This window comes from Haliotis asinina, chromosome 3 (genome assembly GCF_037392515.1).
Source record: "Haliotis asinina isolate JCU_RB_2024 chromosome 3, JCU_Hal_asi_v2, whole genome shotgun sequence".
NCBI lineage: Eukaryota > Metazoa > Mollusca > Gastropoda > Lepetellida > Haliotidae > Haliotis > Haliotis asinina.
Window position 1 is genome coordinate 28,246,794 of NC_090282.1, and position 19,323 is coordinate 28,266,116.

Below are 19,323 nucleotides of genomic sequence, written 5' to 3' on the forward strand. Positions count from 1 at the left end.
GAGGCAACCCTCAATATATACTATCGGAGCGTAGAACTACTCCTAACAGTGCAAACATTGCGACCCATAACGACAGTAATGTGCGTGTGAGTATGTTTTACGCCGCTTTTAGCAATGTTCCAGTAATATCCCAGCGGGAGTTACTGGATATGTTCTACAAAAATAAAAATACCTTTAGCAAGAGCAAAGTCATTTGTACGATTCCGACTTTCCACGAGCATGTTTTTGTGAAAGAATTCCCCAAACGATGATAGCACGTTTCTTCGAAAGTCATATATGATATTCTACATGCAAACCCCAGTCAATTGTTTAACGGAAAAACATCCGGTAAATATTTTAGAAGTGAAAATGTGCAATAGCTTTGGACATCCAGGATTCCTGATCAATAGGCATTATTCTGTTCAATGTGGCATCTCCAAAAAGGAGTATTTCCCAAGGCGTATTTCCCAACTTCATTCATCACTGCAATAAACAGGTTGGTTGCACATTCTCAAAGCATCGGATCTTAACGCGAAATTACATCGTAATAAATTGTATACATTGTACTTATGACACAGTATCCTTAATTGCTACTTTACAAGGTTGGTGTATTTTAGACGTGTTGCTCTCAATGTTCGAGTAGGAACATGACTTGCATAATGATCCGTTTTTCAGATCTTTTTAATCATAAACAGTTTTAGACTACATTTGTTCTCGTGAGTCTGTCATTTATTTTACATGCTGGCTTTATTTGGGATGACAGCATGAAGGGACGGAAACGTGTACTACCTTCCTGAAGCCCTGTTGTAATGAGATTGTAATTATGACCTATGAGGTCAATTTCATACCAAGACACATTTTAGAAAACCGTGCACACAAATGACAGAGACTCATTCAATGTAAACGTTTCGACTGTTATGGCAAAACGTAGTGATGGATTAGTCTGTTTAAGTCACATGTCACCTTCGTAATGAAGGTAGAAATTACAATTACTTGCATATCGAATAACTGTCAGCTTTACTGAATGAAAGTAGTTTGTTTCACTAGAGCAGAGAAAGATCAACTTTGAAAGTAATTGAATCTAGCAGGTGTGAAATTGTCGTTTAGAATAATATTTTGGTGGAGTGTGCAGACACGATGTAATCAGGGAATTTTAGGCATGAGCCGAGACCGGGAACATTTATTATACATTGTGGTTGGGCTCCCTTGAGTGTGAGATCTAGTTAAAGTCGACATGGTCAGTTGTTGAAAGGAGGTGCGAAGACGAACAGAGAGCTGTCAAGAAGAGCAAAGATGAATAGAATGTGCTGGAAGAGCAGGAGGCTACTGCTGTGGTTGTCTTAACAAAGCTTACGATCATTACTCTTTTCACATTAATATATATACAGCGTAAACCTGGATTGAAATAAGCAACGATATTATTTATAACGAGTCGACATAGGGTCCCATTTAATACAGTAGTGACAGTAAGTTTCCTAACTTGTAACTGAGATAGATATATACTTAGGTGACAACGTATTTATCATAGTATGGTGTAATGTTTCGGTATAAGTTCTTACAAGCAAGAGCGAAGTACAATAGCAGACATGTGTGTACGTCAGCAGGGATTAAGTAAAAACCTCAAGTAGTTATGCATCAAAAGAATAAAACAACCAACAGTTCTCACTGGTATGTCCTAAATACAAGCATAACTGAGTGCTTGGTGGTGCTGCTGTTGTGCACTGATACTAAACCTAGATTGGCTGTGAACTCATCTGCCTGGCGGGCAGATCCGCACGAATGTAGAGATGTGGCGTCTATAGCTAGTAAAAGCACTGCGGATTTAAGGCATTTGACAACATATATATTTATACAAGTGTTAGATACATGCTAGGACGTCTTTTGAATTTACACTCATAAAAGACTTTTACACGTGTTTGATAGAATGTGGGACTGCGACCGTGATAGAGAATGAATGCAGGTTTGTGTAGGGAAACGTAGAAAAGAGTACGTTTTGGAGCGTTAGGGATAGACAGAATGATCTTGGACAGTGTAAGAGAAAGAATGCAGGCTGGGGAGGGGCAGCATCTACGATAAAAAGTTGAAATATGGAAGTGTTAGAGACGCAATGTAACGTGATCAGGAGCGCTGGCTATATGGAATAAGAGTTGGAACAGATATTTAGCGGACTGAGACACCACGGCTCCTGTGGGATGGGTATTCGATTTTCCTGGTCTAGTTCACAGGTCAGCGGTAGAAAGAATACAGGCTTGGGTTGAAGAAAGTAGAAGTTCGGCCGTGTATGCAAATTTGTGTTGGGAAGTGAAACCGAGTGAAATTTGTTCATTATGACCAGTGGCGGTTGTGCCAACGACAGAATGTTGATTTGGATTGGGTGTTGAGATGGGTTCCTATAACAGCGGGAAATTGGAGCAATTTGGCTATATGGATGACAGGATGAATAAACAAGGAGCAGGATTATGTATGCTCCGAAGAAACTGCATTTTGAAGACTCACAATAGAGCATTCCAATACGGTGAAATGTATGTCATAACTCCAACGTCGTAATTGTGAAGGGATTTTACGCCTTCCGTAAAACAGAAAATGGCCACTGCGTTATAACATTGTGTAAGCAAATCTGTGCTGACTACAGAAGATATACCACTTTACGTTGAACCCAAATAGTATCAGACATCCAAATCCCAATTTATTGGCCAACCAAGGCAAGGTATTTCAAGCATGAGGTAGTTTTTGACAGATAAATTTGCAGTAGTTTTCAAATGTATCGGCAGCCGTGAAATAAGGCCACTTTCTGGCCAAGTGTTCAGACACATTATAACCATTGACAAACAGCACACGACACGAACCACAGTAACTGGACTCCGGAGATCTCGGTAGTAACTCTGTCCACTTTATTCAAGCAAGGTTATTGCTCTGTCTGATGGAAATCAATATAATATCTCAATGTGTTTGATTCTAAAAATCCGATAGTGTTGATCAACGGAAACTCCATTTATCATCGTAAACGAATCGATGCGCAACCAAGAGGGGAATTGCCGTGGATAGAGTGAGTGAAAGAGTGTTGTTTCACGCTGCACTCAACAATATTCCAGCTATATGGCGGTGGTTTGGAAATGATCAAGTCTGGAGCTGTCATTATGCGCCTTTGTGTACTGGTCTACTAATAAAACGGAAATGTTAGACCCTGCATGTCACCCAGGGCGCTGGTTAGTTAGTTTTGAAGGGGTGGGGTGGGGGTGGGGGTAGCGTTCTTCAGAGCGATATCACACTTGAAACCGACTGAAACCGACCACATAGCATGACGTTGTTGACTTTTGTCTGTAGGTTGTGTTTCTATACTGGAATGTTCGTGTTCATTACAAGCACCCCCTCGAATGTTTCTGACTTAATGGCAAAGTGATGGACGTGTGATTTTCACACATCTTGAAACTAACAGGGATATGTAAAGATCTACATCTTAAAATACAGGGACGGTTGGTCTGCCTTTGACCTGACTGTGACATGACTTTGACCTGACTGCGACATGCATTTGACCTGTCTGTGACTTGCCTTTGACCTGTCTGTAACTTGGTTTTGACCTGTCTGTGACTCGTTTGACAGGTGCCACCAGACGTTCGGGATAGATTCACTTTTTCTACCAAAACCCATGTTGTTCACGATTGGATCAATTCATAAACTGATGACCTAGGTTAATCGGAATAGTACAATAGCTTCTGTATTTAGTAGAAATTTCGTATGATTAATATGAAAACGCTGTCAACGGTATTATTGGTGTGAATATTTACTGTTAGTATCCATATAATCGTTCGAGATATAGCAATCCCTGGACAGCGGCAATTCAAGGGACATAAAGTGTGTACTGAGATCTACCCTTTTCCTGTACATCTGCTTGTAAATCAAAACGGAATTCAAGCATACAAAAACCTAAACTTATAACCCTTTGCGGTTTTAACGCATTCCGGGACGGTGGCTCAGCCGAGTGGTTAAAGCGCTCGCTCGTTACGCCGAAGCTCCATATTGGATTCCCCACATGGGTACAATATGAAGCCCATGCCTGGTGTCCTCCGCCGTGAAATCGCTGGAATATTACTAAAATGCCATAAAACCATAATCACTCACGCAATCACTATAACACATTCTGATTTGTCAAAGTTTTGTTAAAATGCAAGGGTCGCCCTCGTGATGTGGTGAAGAGAACTTCTGGCAGGTACTGAGTCATGGAGAGGTGGGGTAGTCTGGTGGTTAAAGCGTTAGCTCGTAACGCTGAAAACCCACGTTCGATTCCCCACATGGGTACAATGTGTGAAGCCCATTTCTGGTGTCTGTGTAAAGTATTCATCTTGAGTGACCCACTGATATTTCAGTGAGCTCGCATAAAACGTTGAATCTCACCTTGAACCTTTTTTAGCTTCAGTTGGCATATTCCTGTAAAATGGCAATGGAATTGTGCATTACAGTATCTTTGTCTGATGAGTTGCCATCAAACTAAATATTCATTGTCTGTTTGAACTTTGAAAGAAGATGGAGGACTGTCCTGTTACATTACCAAAGTCTGGAGATGCATGATTTCGCAAAAACATTACTTTGAATTAATCGAAATAAAACCGAAAAATTCCATAAATCCTCTTTGAAGCTAAGTCTGTGATAACTAAACGGCGTAATTTGACGAGAAATCTTATATGTCTGATTTTTCACAGATTGGTACTTTAATCTAATACTTATGTGCTTTTCATTTGATGTTACTGATATATGGAACTGGTATGTATTTGGAAAGATAGAATGACATATCAACTCACTGAAATAAAAACAACACTAAAATTTTAATAAAGAAACGGATTTTACCCAAATTACCCGATGCCCATCGTAATAGTTTGACTGGGGTTTTTATAAAGAAATAGCGACAGTAGTTGTCACCAGAAAGACCAGGCGGGAGTTAAAAGTTTTCCGTTGCAAGGAGGCGTCCCTATGTAATTACACAGTTTTTGTAAGTCGATATGTCGCATTCAGCAATATTCCAGCTATATGGCGGCGGTCTGTAAATAATCGTGTCTGGACCAGACAATCCAGTGATCAACAGCATGAACATCGATCTGCGTAACTGGGAACCGATGACATGTGTCAACCAAGTCTGCAAGCCTGACCACCCGATCCCGTGAGTCGCCTCTTACGACAAGCATAGTCACCTTTTATGGCAAGCATGGGTTGCTGAGGGCCTATTCTGTCCCGGGGCTTTCACGGGTCACGCTATCAAATAAAACTACAAGACAGGGCTGCTGAAGTTTAGGTCACCTGATAACGTTAATGTTATCCAGCAACATCTGAATAAACCTTTGAAGTGTCCTTATGTTTGATCAAGATTTGCGAGAGAAACCCTTCTAATCAATCTTTTTCTCGTTGGTGCTTCCATCAACAAAATCATGTTTCCAAGTTCTTTGGAAGCCAAATGCAGGAATTAAAGGTGTCACATAAAAGCTTTTGAAACTTGTTTCCTTCTCTTAAGATATTTTAAATTCTAATAACTAGTATGCGTAAATCTAAACTGACGAGCAAAAGAAAGTAGACAGGCGTAATAGTTGCTGCAATCCTAAATTTGCGTTCTAACTATCAAAATTGTTGTAGAACACTGATTACAGAGAACCCAGCCATCATGTTTCATTTGCCAAAGTGCAACCAAAACATTTGTAGGTGTTTTGCACGATTGTTTGCAAAATTGTGATCATTGCCCTATGCACGAACAGGCGGTATCAAATCTGTTTGCCATGAAGACTGAACAATCACTTGACACAAATGTCACTAGAAAATGCTAAGATTGAAGTAGGTGCAACAAGAATGGGCCACAATATTATCAGTAGATATGAATGGACAAAACTGTACTGAGAATTCGGGTATTATCAGTGTGCAAAGATTGAATCAAATCACCCACAAAACATCATCCAAACAACCACAAAACAACCCAAACTACAAATCACATATTTGCATTATTGGTTGAGAAAACGGCATACAGGCGACGACGGCGATGACAGGTTGTGGCATACGCTCATTTGAACATTAGCCAGGTGAATGCATGTCACCAGTGTACGTTGATCTAGAATATCATCTATTTAGACCTCCAACATCTGTCACTAATTTCTGTGGTACTAACAACTCACTTCCTTTCATGTTCCAGGCCATCATATTCAACGTGAAAAGAGGACCATTTGTTGAAGACTTTTACCAGTGTGTAACTTTCGGATCGTATGCTGGGGAGTGGCAGAGCCAGCTGTACACCGTCGCCTCCCTACTGCTTATGTTTGTCATTCCACTTGTTACCATAGGAACGGCTTATGGATTAATTTTCTGCACAATATCCAGAAAGTCAAAAGAATTCACAGGTGCGTATGATGTGGCTTTATTGGAATACCTGACGAAATAGAATAATATTATTTAAAGGATTAAATTAGTTTTCTACTATTACCGAAAATAATAATTGATTTCTATAAATTACTTCTCCCGGGATTGGGGTTTTAGCGGATTTCGGAGAGTTTCATCATGTATAATCTGACCATCAATGTGTTCTTACATATTCGGAATTGCATCGCAGATGCATCGGACCCATAAAGCTCTTTTTACAATACGCAGTGTTGTTTCAATTCCGCGGATGAAACAAGTGAAACGAAAGTCCCGTAGATCGAGTACACAATGAGAACGACTGAGTTTGAGCTTGGCGCCAATAGTCAGCAATTTTCCAGTTATATGAAGGCGGAGTATATATATATATATATATATATTCTCTCTCTGTATGTGTATGTATTTGTGACTGGCACTATCAGCAACGGTCAGCGTAGTCGCGGTGCATTAACACGAAATCTTAATCACCAAACCTGAAACGACAAGCATAGTTTGGCGTACATCTGAGAACATCCCAAGAACAGAACTGTTGTAATCGGTTCTACTAGTCAACGTCTTGAACCTTTAAGCTAAACTTTTAAGCCCTTAAAGCAAAGGTTTAGTTGTCGAGAATCGTTATTTTTGTCTTTAGAAGTGCTACTGTACCAGCAGAGACATTTTAATTGGTGTACCGGAGAGGTTTCAATGATACCTTAGGTCGCTTTTGACTACGACAGATTGACCTGATGTTGCACAATACCAATTAGTCATTCCACAATTGTGTGGATGAGAAATAGGATAGGTCTCTAGGGCCTCTTCTATTACTACTTTCTGAAACGTAGGACACAATTTCCTAGCAAGATATTAGATTTGCGTTCCATTCAGTGAATTTATGAAATAAATATGTTTTAAAATTTGAAAGCAGAGACTGTTTCTTTGTGCTGTTAACTGAAGCAATTTGCCAGGCGTCATTCAGAAACGTTACTCAAATTGCTGAATCCGACATATATTTAAGGTAGTCCAAATAGCAAAGGCAAAGGTTCAAAGATACAAACATTTAATGTTTGGATTCGGGGTCGTGGTGTTTCCACAATTGAGGAATATTGTTAAAAATGGTCTGACATCCCAATACCTCTAAGTGACTAACATATACCTTCTTGTAGAAATACATTTAAGAATAATAAACATTTGCTCACGTTTATGTACCTATCAGTCTGATATATACCTGACATCACTTATAAAGGGTCAAATGATATATACCACATGTAAACAAAGGGTTCTCAGAAACAATAGAGCTAAGAGTGTCATCATAATGTATGTGTTTACGAAAGTGTAATATCGTGACAGTACTGGGAATCATCAGTTGTTTTGACCAAGCACCCAAGATGAAAATGATAAACATGAAGCACTCGTTCATTCAATATCGGATGTACTCTCTTCTCGCGTCCAAGACACAGATGCTTCTCTTGATCCTTATCAGGTTCATAAATAGAGCTTGCGGAATCGCATTCCATTCCTCTACTAGAGCTCTGCAGAGATCCACCGGTGCTGGATGACGTGTGCACTCACATCGACCGAGTTCATCGCTCGCACGCTCAACTGGGTTGAGGTCTGACAAGCATCTCCATCCTCTCTAGTCCCCGTTGCCTAAAGAAATTCCATGACAATCCTGGCCCTTTGAGGCAAAGCGTTGTATTTTTGCAGTATTGAAGTTCGACCACAAAAGTCATAGCTGGTAGCAATGGTTCTGCTGTAGCAGCCAGAATCCCGTCCCGATAGCGCTGCCCAGTAACATTACTGTCGACCACATGCAGTGGAGCACGTCCAGTAGGACTTATCCATCCGCGAACCATGACCGCCCATCGCCAAATCGGTTATGCATGGCCACAGTTGTATGTACAATTTGCAATCGACTGCGGCGATAAATCCTTCATGGAAGGACAAACTGATTCTGCTTTCACTTGTGAAGAACACTGGACACCATTGACGTTGATACATACTCCATCTCAAACGCGCCTAACTGTGACGTGGTGTCAGTGTTGGACGAACTGCGGGCCTCTTGCAGCGGAGTCCAGCTGTTCTTAAACGTCGCCGAACCGTGTTCCTGGATATCCTTACATTGTTAACATTGAAGTGTTCTGTCTGAAGATGTGCTACGTTGAGGGATCTGATACGTTACGCAGTGTTAATTATATTTGTATGCGCTTATCAGATGAGACTGCTAAGACTTTTGGGCGACTTGGTTGACATGCATATTCCACGGACCTTTTGGCTGGAAAGCATGTGTACATCGATACTATGTGCTTTTCCATACTGTTAATACGTTTGTGTAGCCACTTGTATATATTTCAAACATAAACCCTTCATTAATGATGCCGAGGATACATTTTTTAAATGCTAACATGTCTCTTGTTCTACGTTCGCCGCATGCGCAAATACATAACAAGAAGCAGATATTCTCGAGTTACCAGGATTGAAAGTGAATAGTTCTCCTTCATCTAGATCGCGCGTGATTTCAAGACACTGTACAAGCAGATTTCCAAGTCAACAAAAAAACTTGAACATCTCATTTTGTCTTCTTGATTACATTCTTCGTGTTTAAATCTAAAAGATGCCTTCAGAAATAAGTTTTGATGACAGGCAAATTTCTAATCTTGAAATTACATAAAGAGTTTTATTTCTAACGGATGTCGTTTAGCTATTTGGACAGGCTGTTTTATCCCACTCCAGATCGCATGAATGAGCTTTCTAAACGAATACTAAGAACAGCTATGTTTTACAGAGATACTCTTGGTTCACATTATATAACGACAGGGTTGTAGTTGATGTGGTATTTCGTCCCGCAGTCAATTGAACAGATGATGTCCTAGTCTTGTTCTGACAATTGGGGAGTCAAATGATTAAAACTGAGTCGGTATTGTAGCGGAACTGTTACACGATTCCGACAGAAAACACAAAAGTGATATGATAACAAATTCATTTGAAAAACATAAGCGTGGAAACATGATCAGAGGTTCGAACCCTAGACCATAGGTTCCTACCACGTTTAATGGATGCATACATGTAAGATCGAAATCTGTCTTCCTTTGGGACACCTTTTGTGTTTAAAGGTTTGTTCAACCTGAAAAGCCATGTTCAGTCGGTTATATTGCTACGATGTATAAATTTCTTCATTCTTTTTACCCATCGTTATTTCTGCACCGTTTCATATCACTGTTTATAGAGGTATTTATATAGCTAGGTAATTAAAACCTAGCACCTGGTCCGTGCATCAACTGCGCAGTGTTTAAAGTAACAGAGTAGACTGAGTTTCCATCCGTAACATCAATACCCGTAATTGCCCATAAAACCATGCAATACTTATATTACACCAGCGTGCACGATAAAGTTGATCATATTGGATCCGCAATGTACAACGCCATTTTAGCTCTCAGCTGCACCTACGATATGTCCCATGGGTGACTCATCGTACTATGCATGGCAATCATTTCCAAATGTCATGCAAACCTTGTACGTTTGCCTCCTGACAAAGCCATTGCATCCTTTTCTGACGAACCGTAAGATGGAAAGTAGGTAGCCAATTACCTCTTATCATTTGACAACAATAGTTTGCAAAATGCTCGTGACTGGCCTGAATCACTCTTTATTCTGGGTAATCAAATCAGGTAGGAGGAAATATGTCTTCAGAAATAAACTCCCTCTTTCTGAGCAATCGATCATCACTCGGTATCGGAATTTTCTGCTCGCTTTGTTCCTTATCATATTGTGACATTAAGAAGGGCAGGAGATATATTCAACCACAAAGTAGCAGTTTATTATTTCCTTTGATTCTTACCTTATTTAGAAAACAAAGGTTACTACATTGTGCTCAATGAAACGATGTCTGTGGTTCGTATTTAATCTGATTTTTCTATTAGTTTTCCGAGAAGAAACATATGAAGACACAAGCTGTTTGTAGCTATCAATTTTCGTTATTCACAGTATGTTCGTCTCTTCCTGTCCAAAATGTCAAAGACTCGAACCCTAACATAATTGCTTGTTTAATGAGGTAATGAGTATGGTGGTTTATAATAATGATACTGACCTTTTGGTAATGAGATGGTAGGTGTTGAAGTCATTATCAAGAAAAGACTCTTTCTTCTGGCTGATAATGCCCTCAACTTTAAGTTCTCAAATCCGTTTGTCTATGCACCATTAGGTTCATCCGGAGGTAGCATTACAGGAGAAGACACGTGGAGCCTGTGTCCAGACTATTCTCTCGTCAAACCCAGCACTTGCAATAAATATTTTCGTCAATTGTAATAGTTTGGAAATGCTTGATGGAACTAAGCGAAAAAGCGTTGAAGTTGAATGCATTTTTGTTGTATCCATTATGGGATATTTTTTCATATGTCCCATTAAACATATTTCCTATCATTTGTCGACAAATAAGGATTAACTTCAGGTTTGCACGGTTTGATTGGATGGGATTTTCGCCTCCAGCGAAACGTCAGAGAAATTAAGCCATCCGCTTCAGTGATGGTTACCGTAATTGAATTCTTGAAGCATGGCAAGGTTTATCAATTTTACTAATCCCAAGATCAGAAACACATCTGTATAATGGTATCTTTATTAATTATATTTTCGCCTTTTTCTTTGATGTTATTAATATAAAAAATATAACAGAATCCATTCTGGAACATATTTCCTTCTACCTCTGGTTCGATGTTACACGTTTATGTATGGATGAGAAGATATTGAATTTCCCTCTGTGGTGCCGTTCCTATATCTTAATTGACAATCGCTGGGCTATTGTTGGAGACGAGGAAAATTTTCAGCAGAAGAGAGCATTCATGACTGGACCAATTAATCTTCACAAGGTTCTTACAGCTGACAAAGACGCACGCCACTTGGCATCAGTGCCAACAACCCATGACCACATCCCTGACCAGCAGGGTTAGCATTGGACTTTAGCAAACCATGCTCATCCCATGAGGCGACAAACGGTATTGAGGGTTAAGGTTCGCTGACTTGTTATATCCTTTTATTCCAGTTAGGTAGACATCGCGATGCTCACTATGTCGACCACTGTACTATCTAGTCGACTACCTAGATTCGTTTGTTTACAAACCGCCGTCATAAGCAAATTGATGATCACATTAATATTTTAGCTTAGTGTTCAACGATAAACTAATGATCGATCTATCACGTTGTTACAGAAAGTTATATGTCTTAAAGCAACATACGACTCTATCCAGCCATGTTTTCCTTGAATTCGATGCCAACAAGAACGTAACGAAATGTCAACTCCGAAACAAATTTGAAAGTAACTATCATCTGAAACTTGCAAGCTGGCCACTGCAAAGGAGATGATTATACAAGAGCCGTAACAACCTTCAATATGTAACTACCAGCGGACACAGAGTGATACGTGATAACGTAAAATTGTCAGGCTGTCAAGAGGAAAGAGACATGTTCAGGAGTCCATGTGAAGAAACTAAAGATGAAGCTGGTTAAATACTGCTTATACAATCCTGACTCCACTGTAGGCGGATTACACGAAGATATCTGGTATCTTAAGCTTTCCTTGAGACCCATTGAGTACCAGTATTTGCAGTAGAACAGATATGCAATCACCAATATTTATCGTAGATGAGTATCAATAATAGACTGGGTGATTCCTCTGGGCGACCTGGCTGATTGTGTAAAATCAAACCCCGACGGTATGCAGTCTGGTCCTTAAACTCATGGAAAACAAATTCTGTGCAAGGTGTCTGTGCTATCACGTTGAGCAGAACATAATACTAAGACTAAGACGCCCCCAAATACATGCAGCAAATCGTGTAATCGCGAACTAATGTTCATAGATGTTAGATGTTAGATGACCCAAGCCAGGCAAGGAGAACTCAACCCCTCATTCCAGAATAAAAGTTCTAGTTCATACGTCATTAATATGTGTCATTTGTCTAACTTTCATCGCTCTGTATCGGTATCGTTGCACATAGTTTAAATGAGCTTTTTTGCTATTCCGTTGTACCAGTTTCTGCGGTATTGATGTAATATCGGGACAAGTGGAGCATCACTTCCTGGCTCTCATGATGAACTCAACCCCAGGCGTCAGCTTTGTGATTTCAGTAATCGCATTACAGATAAAGTTTTGAAAATGAACTTAAGAAGATTAGCAGGTTTCTTTATTTCTAATTGAGCCAGTGTTTTGTCAAGGGCCGTGCAATTTGTTGAGAGACGGAATTATGGATAAACATTTAGCAAAAAAATATTTGAGTGCTTGTAAGCTCTTCTGTATTGAAAAAGAAATATCTAATCATACCGAAACGCCACATTCGAGTTTCAGATACTGATCGTATATATATAATATATGAGGAAAGTTCACCCAAAGTAACAATCACAAAGCATGAAACCACACTGTTTACAGTATAGGATATTTATGATATAGTCTTATAGCACTATTTCATAGCTCTATAAAAAATGTGCTCTTGGAACATTCGGAATGCTACAGTAGACTTTGCCTTTCTAGTATATTTCTCATGACGGATATAGCAGTTTCACTCATATTTACGTCAGCCGTGAATACCTGCAATGTTGCTGATGCGAAAATAAAACGCAATGTTAAACTGCTCGCTAGAGTCACGGCAAATGTGAAGGTATATGTCGAACACTACACATATACCTTCAGATTTCACTAAAGGGGCAATGTGTGTATGTGTAAGAATACACATACACACATTGCTTCTTTACTGAAAAACAGGGTTAAAAGGCAATATATCTACTTTCAGAATGCTTCAGAAAATTGGGGAGCATCAGATGATGTCCTGAAAAAACAGATGTATCGCGCAATGTATAAAGGTCACGTCCTGTGGCTCTGATGTACCCATATGCATCATACATGAAGGTGATGTCCCGTGTCTCTGATGTAAACATATGTATCATGCATGAAGGTCACGTCTTCTGCCTCTGATGTACCAAAGTGAATCATGCATGAAGGTCACGTCCAATACCTCTGATGTACCCCATTATCCATTAGACATGAAGGTCACGTCCTGTGCCGCAGGTGAACCCATGTGCATCATGCATGAAGGTGATGCCCCGTGCCTCTGATGTACCCATATGCGTTATGCATAAAGGTCACGTCCTATGCCACTGACGTATTCCATTATGCATCATGCATGAAGGCCACGTCCTGTGCCTCTGATTTACTCCATTATGCATCAAGCATGAATGTCACGCCCTGTATCTCTGATATAGCTATATGCATCAGGCATGCAGGTCGCGTCTTTTGACTCAGATGTACTCCAATATGCATCATGCATGAAGGTCACGCCCTGTGCTTCTGATGTACCCATGTGCATAATACATGAAGGTCACGTCCTGTGCCCCAGATGCACCCATATGCATCATGCATGAAGGTGACGTCCCGTTCCTCTGATGTACTCCATTATGCACCATGCATGAAGGTCACGCTCCGATGTACCCATGTGCATCAGGCATCAAGGTCACGTCTTTTGCCACTGATGTACTGAGTTATGTATGAAAGTCAGCCTGTAGTCCTTTCTATCCAGCCATGCACAGTGATCCAGAATACCCATTGATCTCGTCCGAAAAGCTCATAGTCACCTTTTGTCCTAATCCTTATGTATATGCTTGGACGCACCCCTGTACCCCGTTGGTGCGAATAAGAGGTCATAGCATTACACGTAGTGTAGGTTTTCCTCGCACATCATCATGACTGAGAGCGGTAGTGTCCTCATTAAGGAAGCGGTATCAACCAGACTTTATTAAAAACGGGAATGCATCTTTCTAGACAGTATCAACAGAGGACCACGTCATCTGAGGCAGTGAAGTGTGTTCGAATCCCTGATCAGCAGTATGTTTCTAAGTGTTGCACCACGTCCGGTTCATTGGTTTCAAAGAAGTGGCAAACGTTATATATCTGCGTCACTGAATGTTGTAGCCTTAGAAACCAAAAAAATATAACAGGAACGCTCTTCAAACCGGAGTGCTCAGGCACTCATTTTCTTAATGGACCCACTCAGTAACTAATGACAGTTAACTTTGCATAGGAAGTCTCTATACATTCATCGTCACACAAATGATACTCAGACGTCTGGCCACAGGTCCATTTCTTGTACAAATCCAGCAAAGCCTATATGAGGAATAATATTGACGACAAAATCAATCTGGATTTGTGCATTCCCGTGAACAGAATAAGGCAGCTCCAGGCAAATATGCCTTTCGCAGTTAGGTGATTGATAATTTTTTTTATCATATATTCTATCAATAGCAATCCGACTCCTCAAGGTGCGAGATGTATTAGACTGAAACACCCTGAGGCATCTCGCTGGGCAGGAAAGATCGTCAGTGTGGTGTACGATCTCAATTTGTTCATTTCAATAAAATATCGTTCCCATCTTGGTTATTGGTGCCAGAGTGTTTGTGTGGTGTCTGCTTTCACAATCCATGATGTAGTGTCAATAGAACTTTGATTCAGAATTGAGAATTTTCTGAAATATGTGTTTATATCAACAGTATTGATGACATCGACTGGAAATATCACAATCTGATCTTTGCACTATTCACTGCATATCATCAAATCTTGATATTCAGTTGCTTTATTGAAACAGTGCAAGATAACGCCAGTCCGTTGAAATGCCACAGACGTCTAACATATAGTATGTGTATTAGCGTAAAAAGTACCAAACAATTACCAAATACTCCAGCAAGTGTACATGCATTTATGTTTGAATAGTCGTTGTCTGTATCGGAAATAATTCGTACATGTATTGGTAAAAGGACTTGAAATCTGTTCAAACAGAAGCGCAAGAGCGTCTTATATTTGCCAATACTTTCCTGTGGACGTTCACGAAGACTTAGTACACATGCTAAATATACAGACATATGTTCATACCGAACACGCATAAAAGCAGCTGATGCATCAACGAGAATGTACTTTTGTGTGTGTCAGTCACTCCATTTATGTGTGAGTCGAATTGGTTCATCTAGATACTGTTATATAGACTGTTATATAGACCTTGTATTAATGCCCTATTTGTTATAACCATAGTTTACGGTAGTGTAAATTCAAAACAAACCGTTACTCACTTCACCTCAGTCAAGCCACTTAAACGACCTGTACAATGGCTTGTTTGATTACAGTTGAACAGGCTACAGTAGTATATTATCAGTTAGCAATATTCCAGCAATATCACGGCTGGAGACACCAGAAGTGGTGTTAGCACTGGGGTAAGCACATATAGCACCCATCTGGAGAATCGAACCCGGGTCTTCAGCGTGACGAGCGAACGTTTTAACCTCTAACCTACCGAAACAAACAGTGAAGTGGATGATATCTCTCATAAGAAACTGTAGACGTCACGACGATGCCCCATGAATTGAGAATGTTGCATTGGGCCTTCGTAGTCGTGATACTTTCACCATTCCCTGTGGCTTAATCGGAAATGCCCCTGAATTTGGATACCGTTTTGCGTTTTGATCACCATATTTGATCGATCATTTCTTGAAAATAACATTTTGCTAAATAATATTTTTACTGGGGTTTTCAAGACTGTTGTTACTTTTATGTTATTCTATATGTAAGGAGAATGGTGGTTTATGCCTGGTACCAAATTCAAACAATTGCTGCCCGTTCAGCCTCTCGTACGGGATAAACAAATTAGGCACATGCTATATTGTTGTTTAAATATCAGTTTAAATACCTTAACTGTTACAAATTACGCCTTAAACACGCTCATGCGTAAAAAACGTTATCTGTTTGTGTCTTGTGTTTATCATCAAGGGTAGTCTATAACATTACTGGAAAAGATTTGTTTCTATGATTAATATGATACCGTCCTGCCTCTTAATAAGATTTTCTTTGAGGAATTTTAGTATGTTTATCTTCCCGATTTCATATGAAAAACGGAGATCTAAGCGGACCAAAGAGACTGACAAAGAGGCTGTGTATTATTCATTCTAGGAATAACATGATCTGATGAATTTACCTCATAATCATTTCTTGTTCAGTTTTAGATGGGATATCGTGCCTCGCCAAGAGGCGTCGTTGTGCAGATCAGTGGCAGACATACCAAGGCATCATGTGTATGTCGGGCTGCACCGGCAGCAAAGGTATATATACTGTAGAAGTAGAACAAGGCATGTAACCCGCACCAGTTGTCGTTCTTGATACCTTCAGTTGTTCTTGATACCTTCAGTTGTCGTTCTTGATCACCAGATCCGACAGTCAGACGACGTGACTGTTGTGAGGATTTTCAGTTGTGTGTTTTTATTTAAGTTTTGGTGTCATAATGCAGTTTCATTTATTTTCACGATCACTGATTCCGTTTGGAAAATTCTTTTTTTTTTGCTGTTCTGTGTTTGTGGTTGTCATAGACTAGTTAGCAAGGGTTGTGGCTTTTGTCATGGTGCTTACGCTTTTTCACATCCAAAAGTTTATTCTGTCATCGCCCTGCACACCACACCTTTCTCCTGTGATTCCTACAGGACATTATTTGATTCGACTGCCATCGCGGCCTGGTGTGGTACGTATACATGTGTAAAAGGCGTTTTCAGTTCTCTACATCCGTTTTTGTTCTTCATTGTTAATTTCAAGGGGATACCATTGGTGTGTTGTATGTATCCATTCTATATATTCAGCCCAAACATGTCATCCCTCTACAAGTTTAGCAAACCACCGAGGCGTATAGGTCTGTTATGACTGAAACACAGTGGTGGAAATAATACGAACGATCAGCCCCAAGAGTAGTCCTAGTCCTAAGGTCTAGTCCTGAGCGAAACACTTTCATGATGGGCCTAGATATATTAAGGACGATCAGCCCCAAAGAGTAACGCCTTGTCAATGGGCGTATTCGGGACAGTGTAGGTCTGAGCGTAACATCTTTCTGATGGATTTATTAGGAAGGTCAAATCCTGGGCGTAACACTTTCCCGATGGACATAGTAAGGACTATCTAGTCCTGATCTTAACATCCTACTGATGGACATACTAGGGCTAGTGCTGACTGTATCATTTTCCCAATGGAAATATTAGGGACGGTCTAGCCCCGAGCATACCACTTTCCTGAAGGACATTTTAAGGGCGAATTTGTCCTGAACGTAACATCTTTCAGATGGATATATTAGGGACGATCAAATCCTGGGCATAGCACTTTTCCGATGAAGATATTGAGGACGGTATAGTTCTAAGCGTAACACTTTCCAAGTGAAAATGTTAAAGAACGGCCTACTTCAGAACATAACAGTTTTCCGAAGGACATATTACTGGCGGTCTATTCCTGAGCGTAATACTCTCCTAATGGACATATTAGGGACAGTCTAGTCCTGGGCGTAATGCCTACCTGATGGACATATTAGGGACGATTTAGTCCTGTGCGTGACATCTTACTGATGGACATATTAGGGACGATTTAGTCCTGTGCGTGACATCTTACTGATGGACATATTAGGGACGATTTAGTCCTGTGTGTGACATCTTACTGATGGACATATTAGGGACGATTTAGTCCTGTGCGTGACATCTTACTGATGGACATATTAGGGACGATTTAGTCCTGTGCGTGACATCTTACTGATGGACATATTAGGGACAGTCTAATCCTGGGCGTAATGCCTACCTGATGGACATATTAGGGACGATTTAGTCCTGTGCGTGACATCTTACTGATGGACATATTAGGGACGATTTAGTCCTGTGCGTGACATCTTACTGATGGACATATTAGGGACGATTTAGTCCTGTGCGTGACATCTTACTGATGGACATATTAGGGACGATTTAGTCCTGTGCGTGACATCTTACTGATGGACATATTAGGGACGATTTAGTCCTGTGCGTGACATCTTACTGATGGACATATTAGGGGCAGTCTAATGTCAATGGGGTCTAGACCCGATGGGCATATGAAGAACAATTAGCTCCTAAGCGCAATACTTTCCTAGTGGACGTATTAAGGATGGTCTAGTCCTAAGCGTAACATTTCCCCGATGGATATTGTAAGGTCGGTCAGGCCCATGTCTCAAAAAAACCTTCCATGAAATGATATACTTTGTCTTGTAGCATCGTCCTGAGACAAAACTGTTAATACACGTGATATATCTTTTGGAAGGAACCTAAACGCCAGTGAAAGATGGTAAAATTCTGCTGTCTTCGACGTCAGTGCAAGTTTTATATACGGACCAAGTCTTAGAAAGTATCAGGATATTGTCATGATTATAACAACACTCTCGAGAAATGTACCTTTATCAGCGAAATGTATTCGTATCAAAGCGCCTCTCATTTTGTATTATCTTCTTCTATGGGTTTCTGTGTCGATCTGCACAAACTCAATCTTTGATTGACTGGTGAAAAGGCGTTCATGAAATCAATACAGAACGGGGGTCGTGATGAAATGTCACTTTTTTGCTGCTCCTGGAGAAAATTCTGTCAACCACGAGAATGTTATACATGCATAAATAATCCTTAGCTGCTTAAAAGGGCGAGGATGTAGCTGCTGGCTACTCAAATTATTTCAAGAGTTTGGTTACATATGCTCCAAACTCCTCGGAAATACAGAGCCGTGCCTATTAAGACGTCGGTACTGATTTAGTCGTAACGGATCAATGCTCTTCAAACGCTTTCGTTGCAAAAGTAATATTCCATTCACATTAAAAGAGAAAAGTTGTCAAAGTTCTCACGTGGTCATAGAACAGATATTTAAAGCTGTTTAAGGAAGTTCAAAAGGACTTTGTTGTCAATATTATCATAGGGAAATGGGGGACTTTCATATCTGTATGAATGAATTCCGCAGAACCAATGATTCCTTGGAAAAAGCACGTATTGTCTTATATAAAGTAAAGTGACGAGTATTCAACTCTTGCGCGTTAGTAAACGTCAGCAATCAATGAATGGGTGAATCAACCGTTGCGCCGTTTCAACAATGATATTCATAGAGGATACTAAACGACCTTCTGCGTAATACCATTTTTATTA

The 19,323-nt window shown here is 40.2% G+C and overlaps 1 protein-coding gene across 2 annotated transcripts in view; it reads left to right on the top strand.

The window, feature by feature from the left end:
* The window catches only part of LOC137276712 (gonadotropin-releasing hormone receptor-like), a 91,450-nt gene that overhangs the window by 45,651 nt on the left and 26,476 nt on the right, over positions 1–19,323 (top strand). Inside the window, exons 3-4 of one of the 2 annotated variants that reach the window (XM_067808341.1) lie at positions 6,146–6,350; positions 16,363–16,464. In XM_067808341.1, the coding sequence (XP_067664442.1) occupies positions 6,146–6,350; positions 16,363–16,464 (307 nt within the window). The remainder of the gene's footprint in view (positions 1–6,145; positions 6,351–16,362; positions 16,465–19,323) is intronic. The other variant, XM_067808340.1, reaches the window with a different exon arrangement.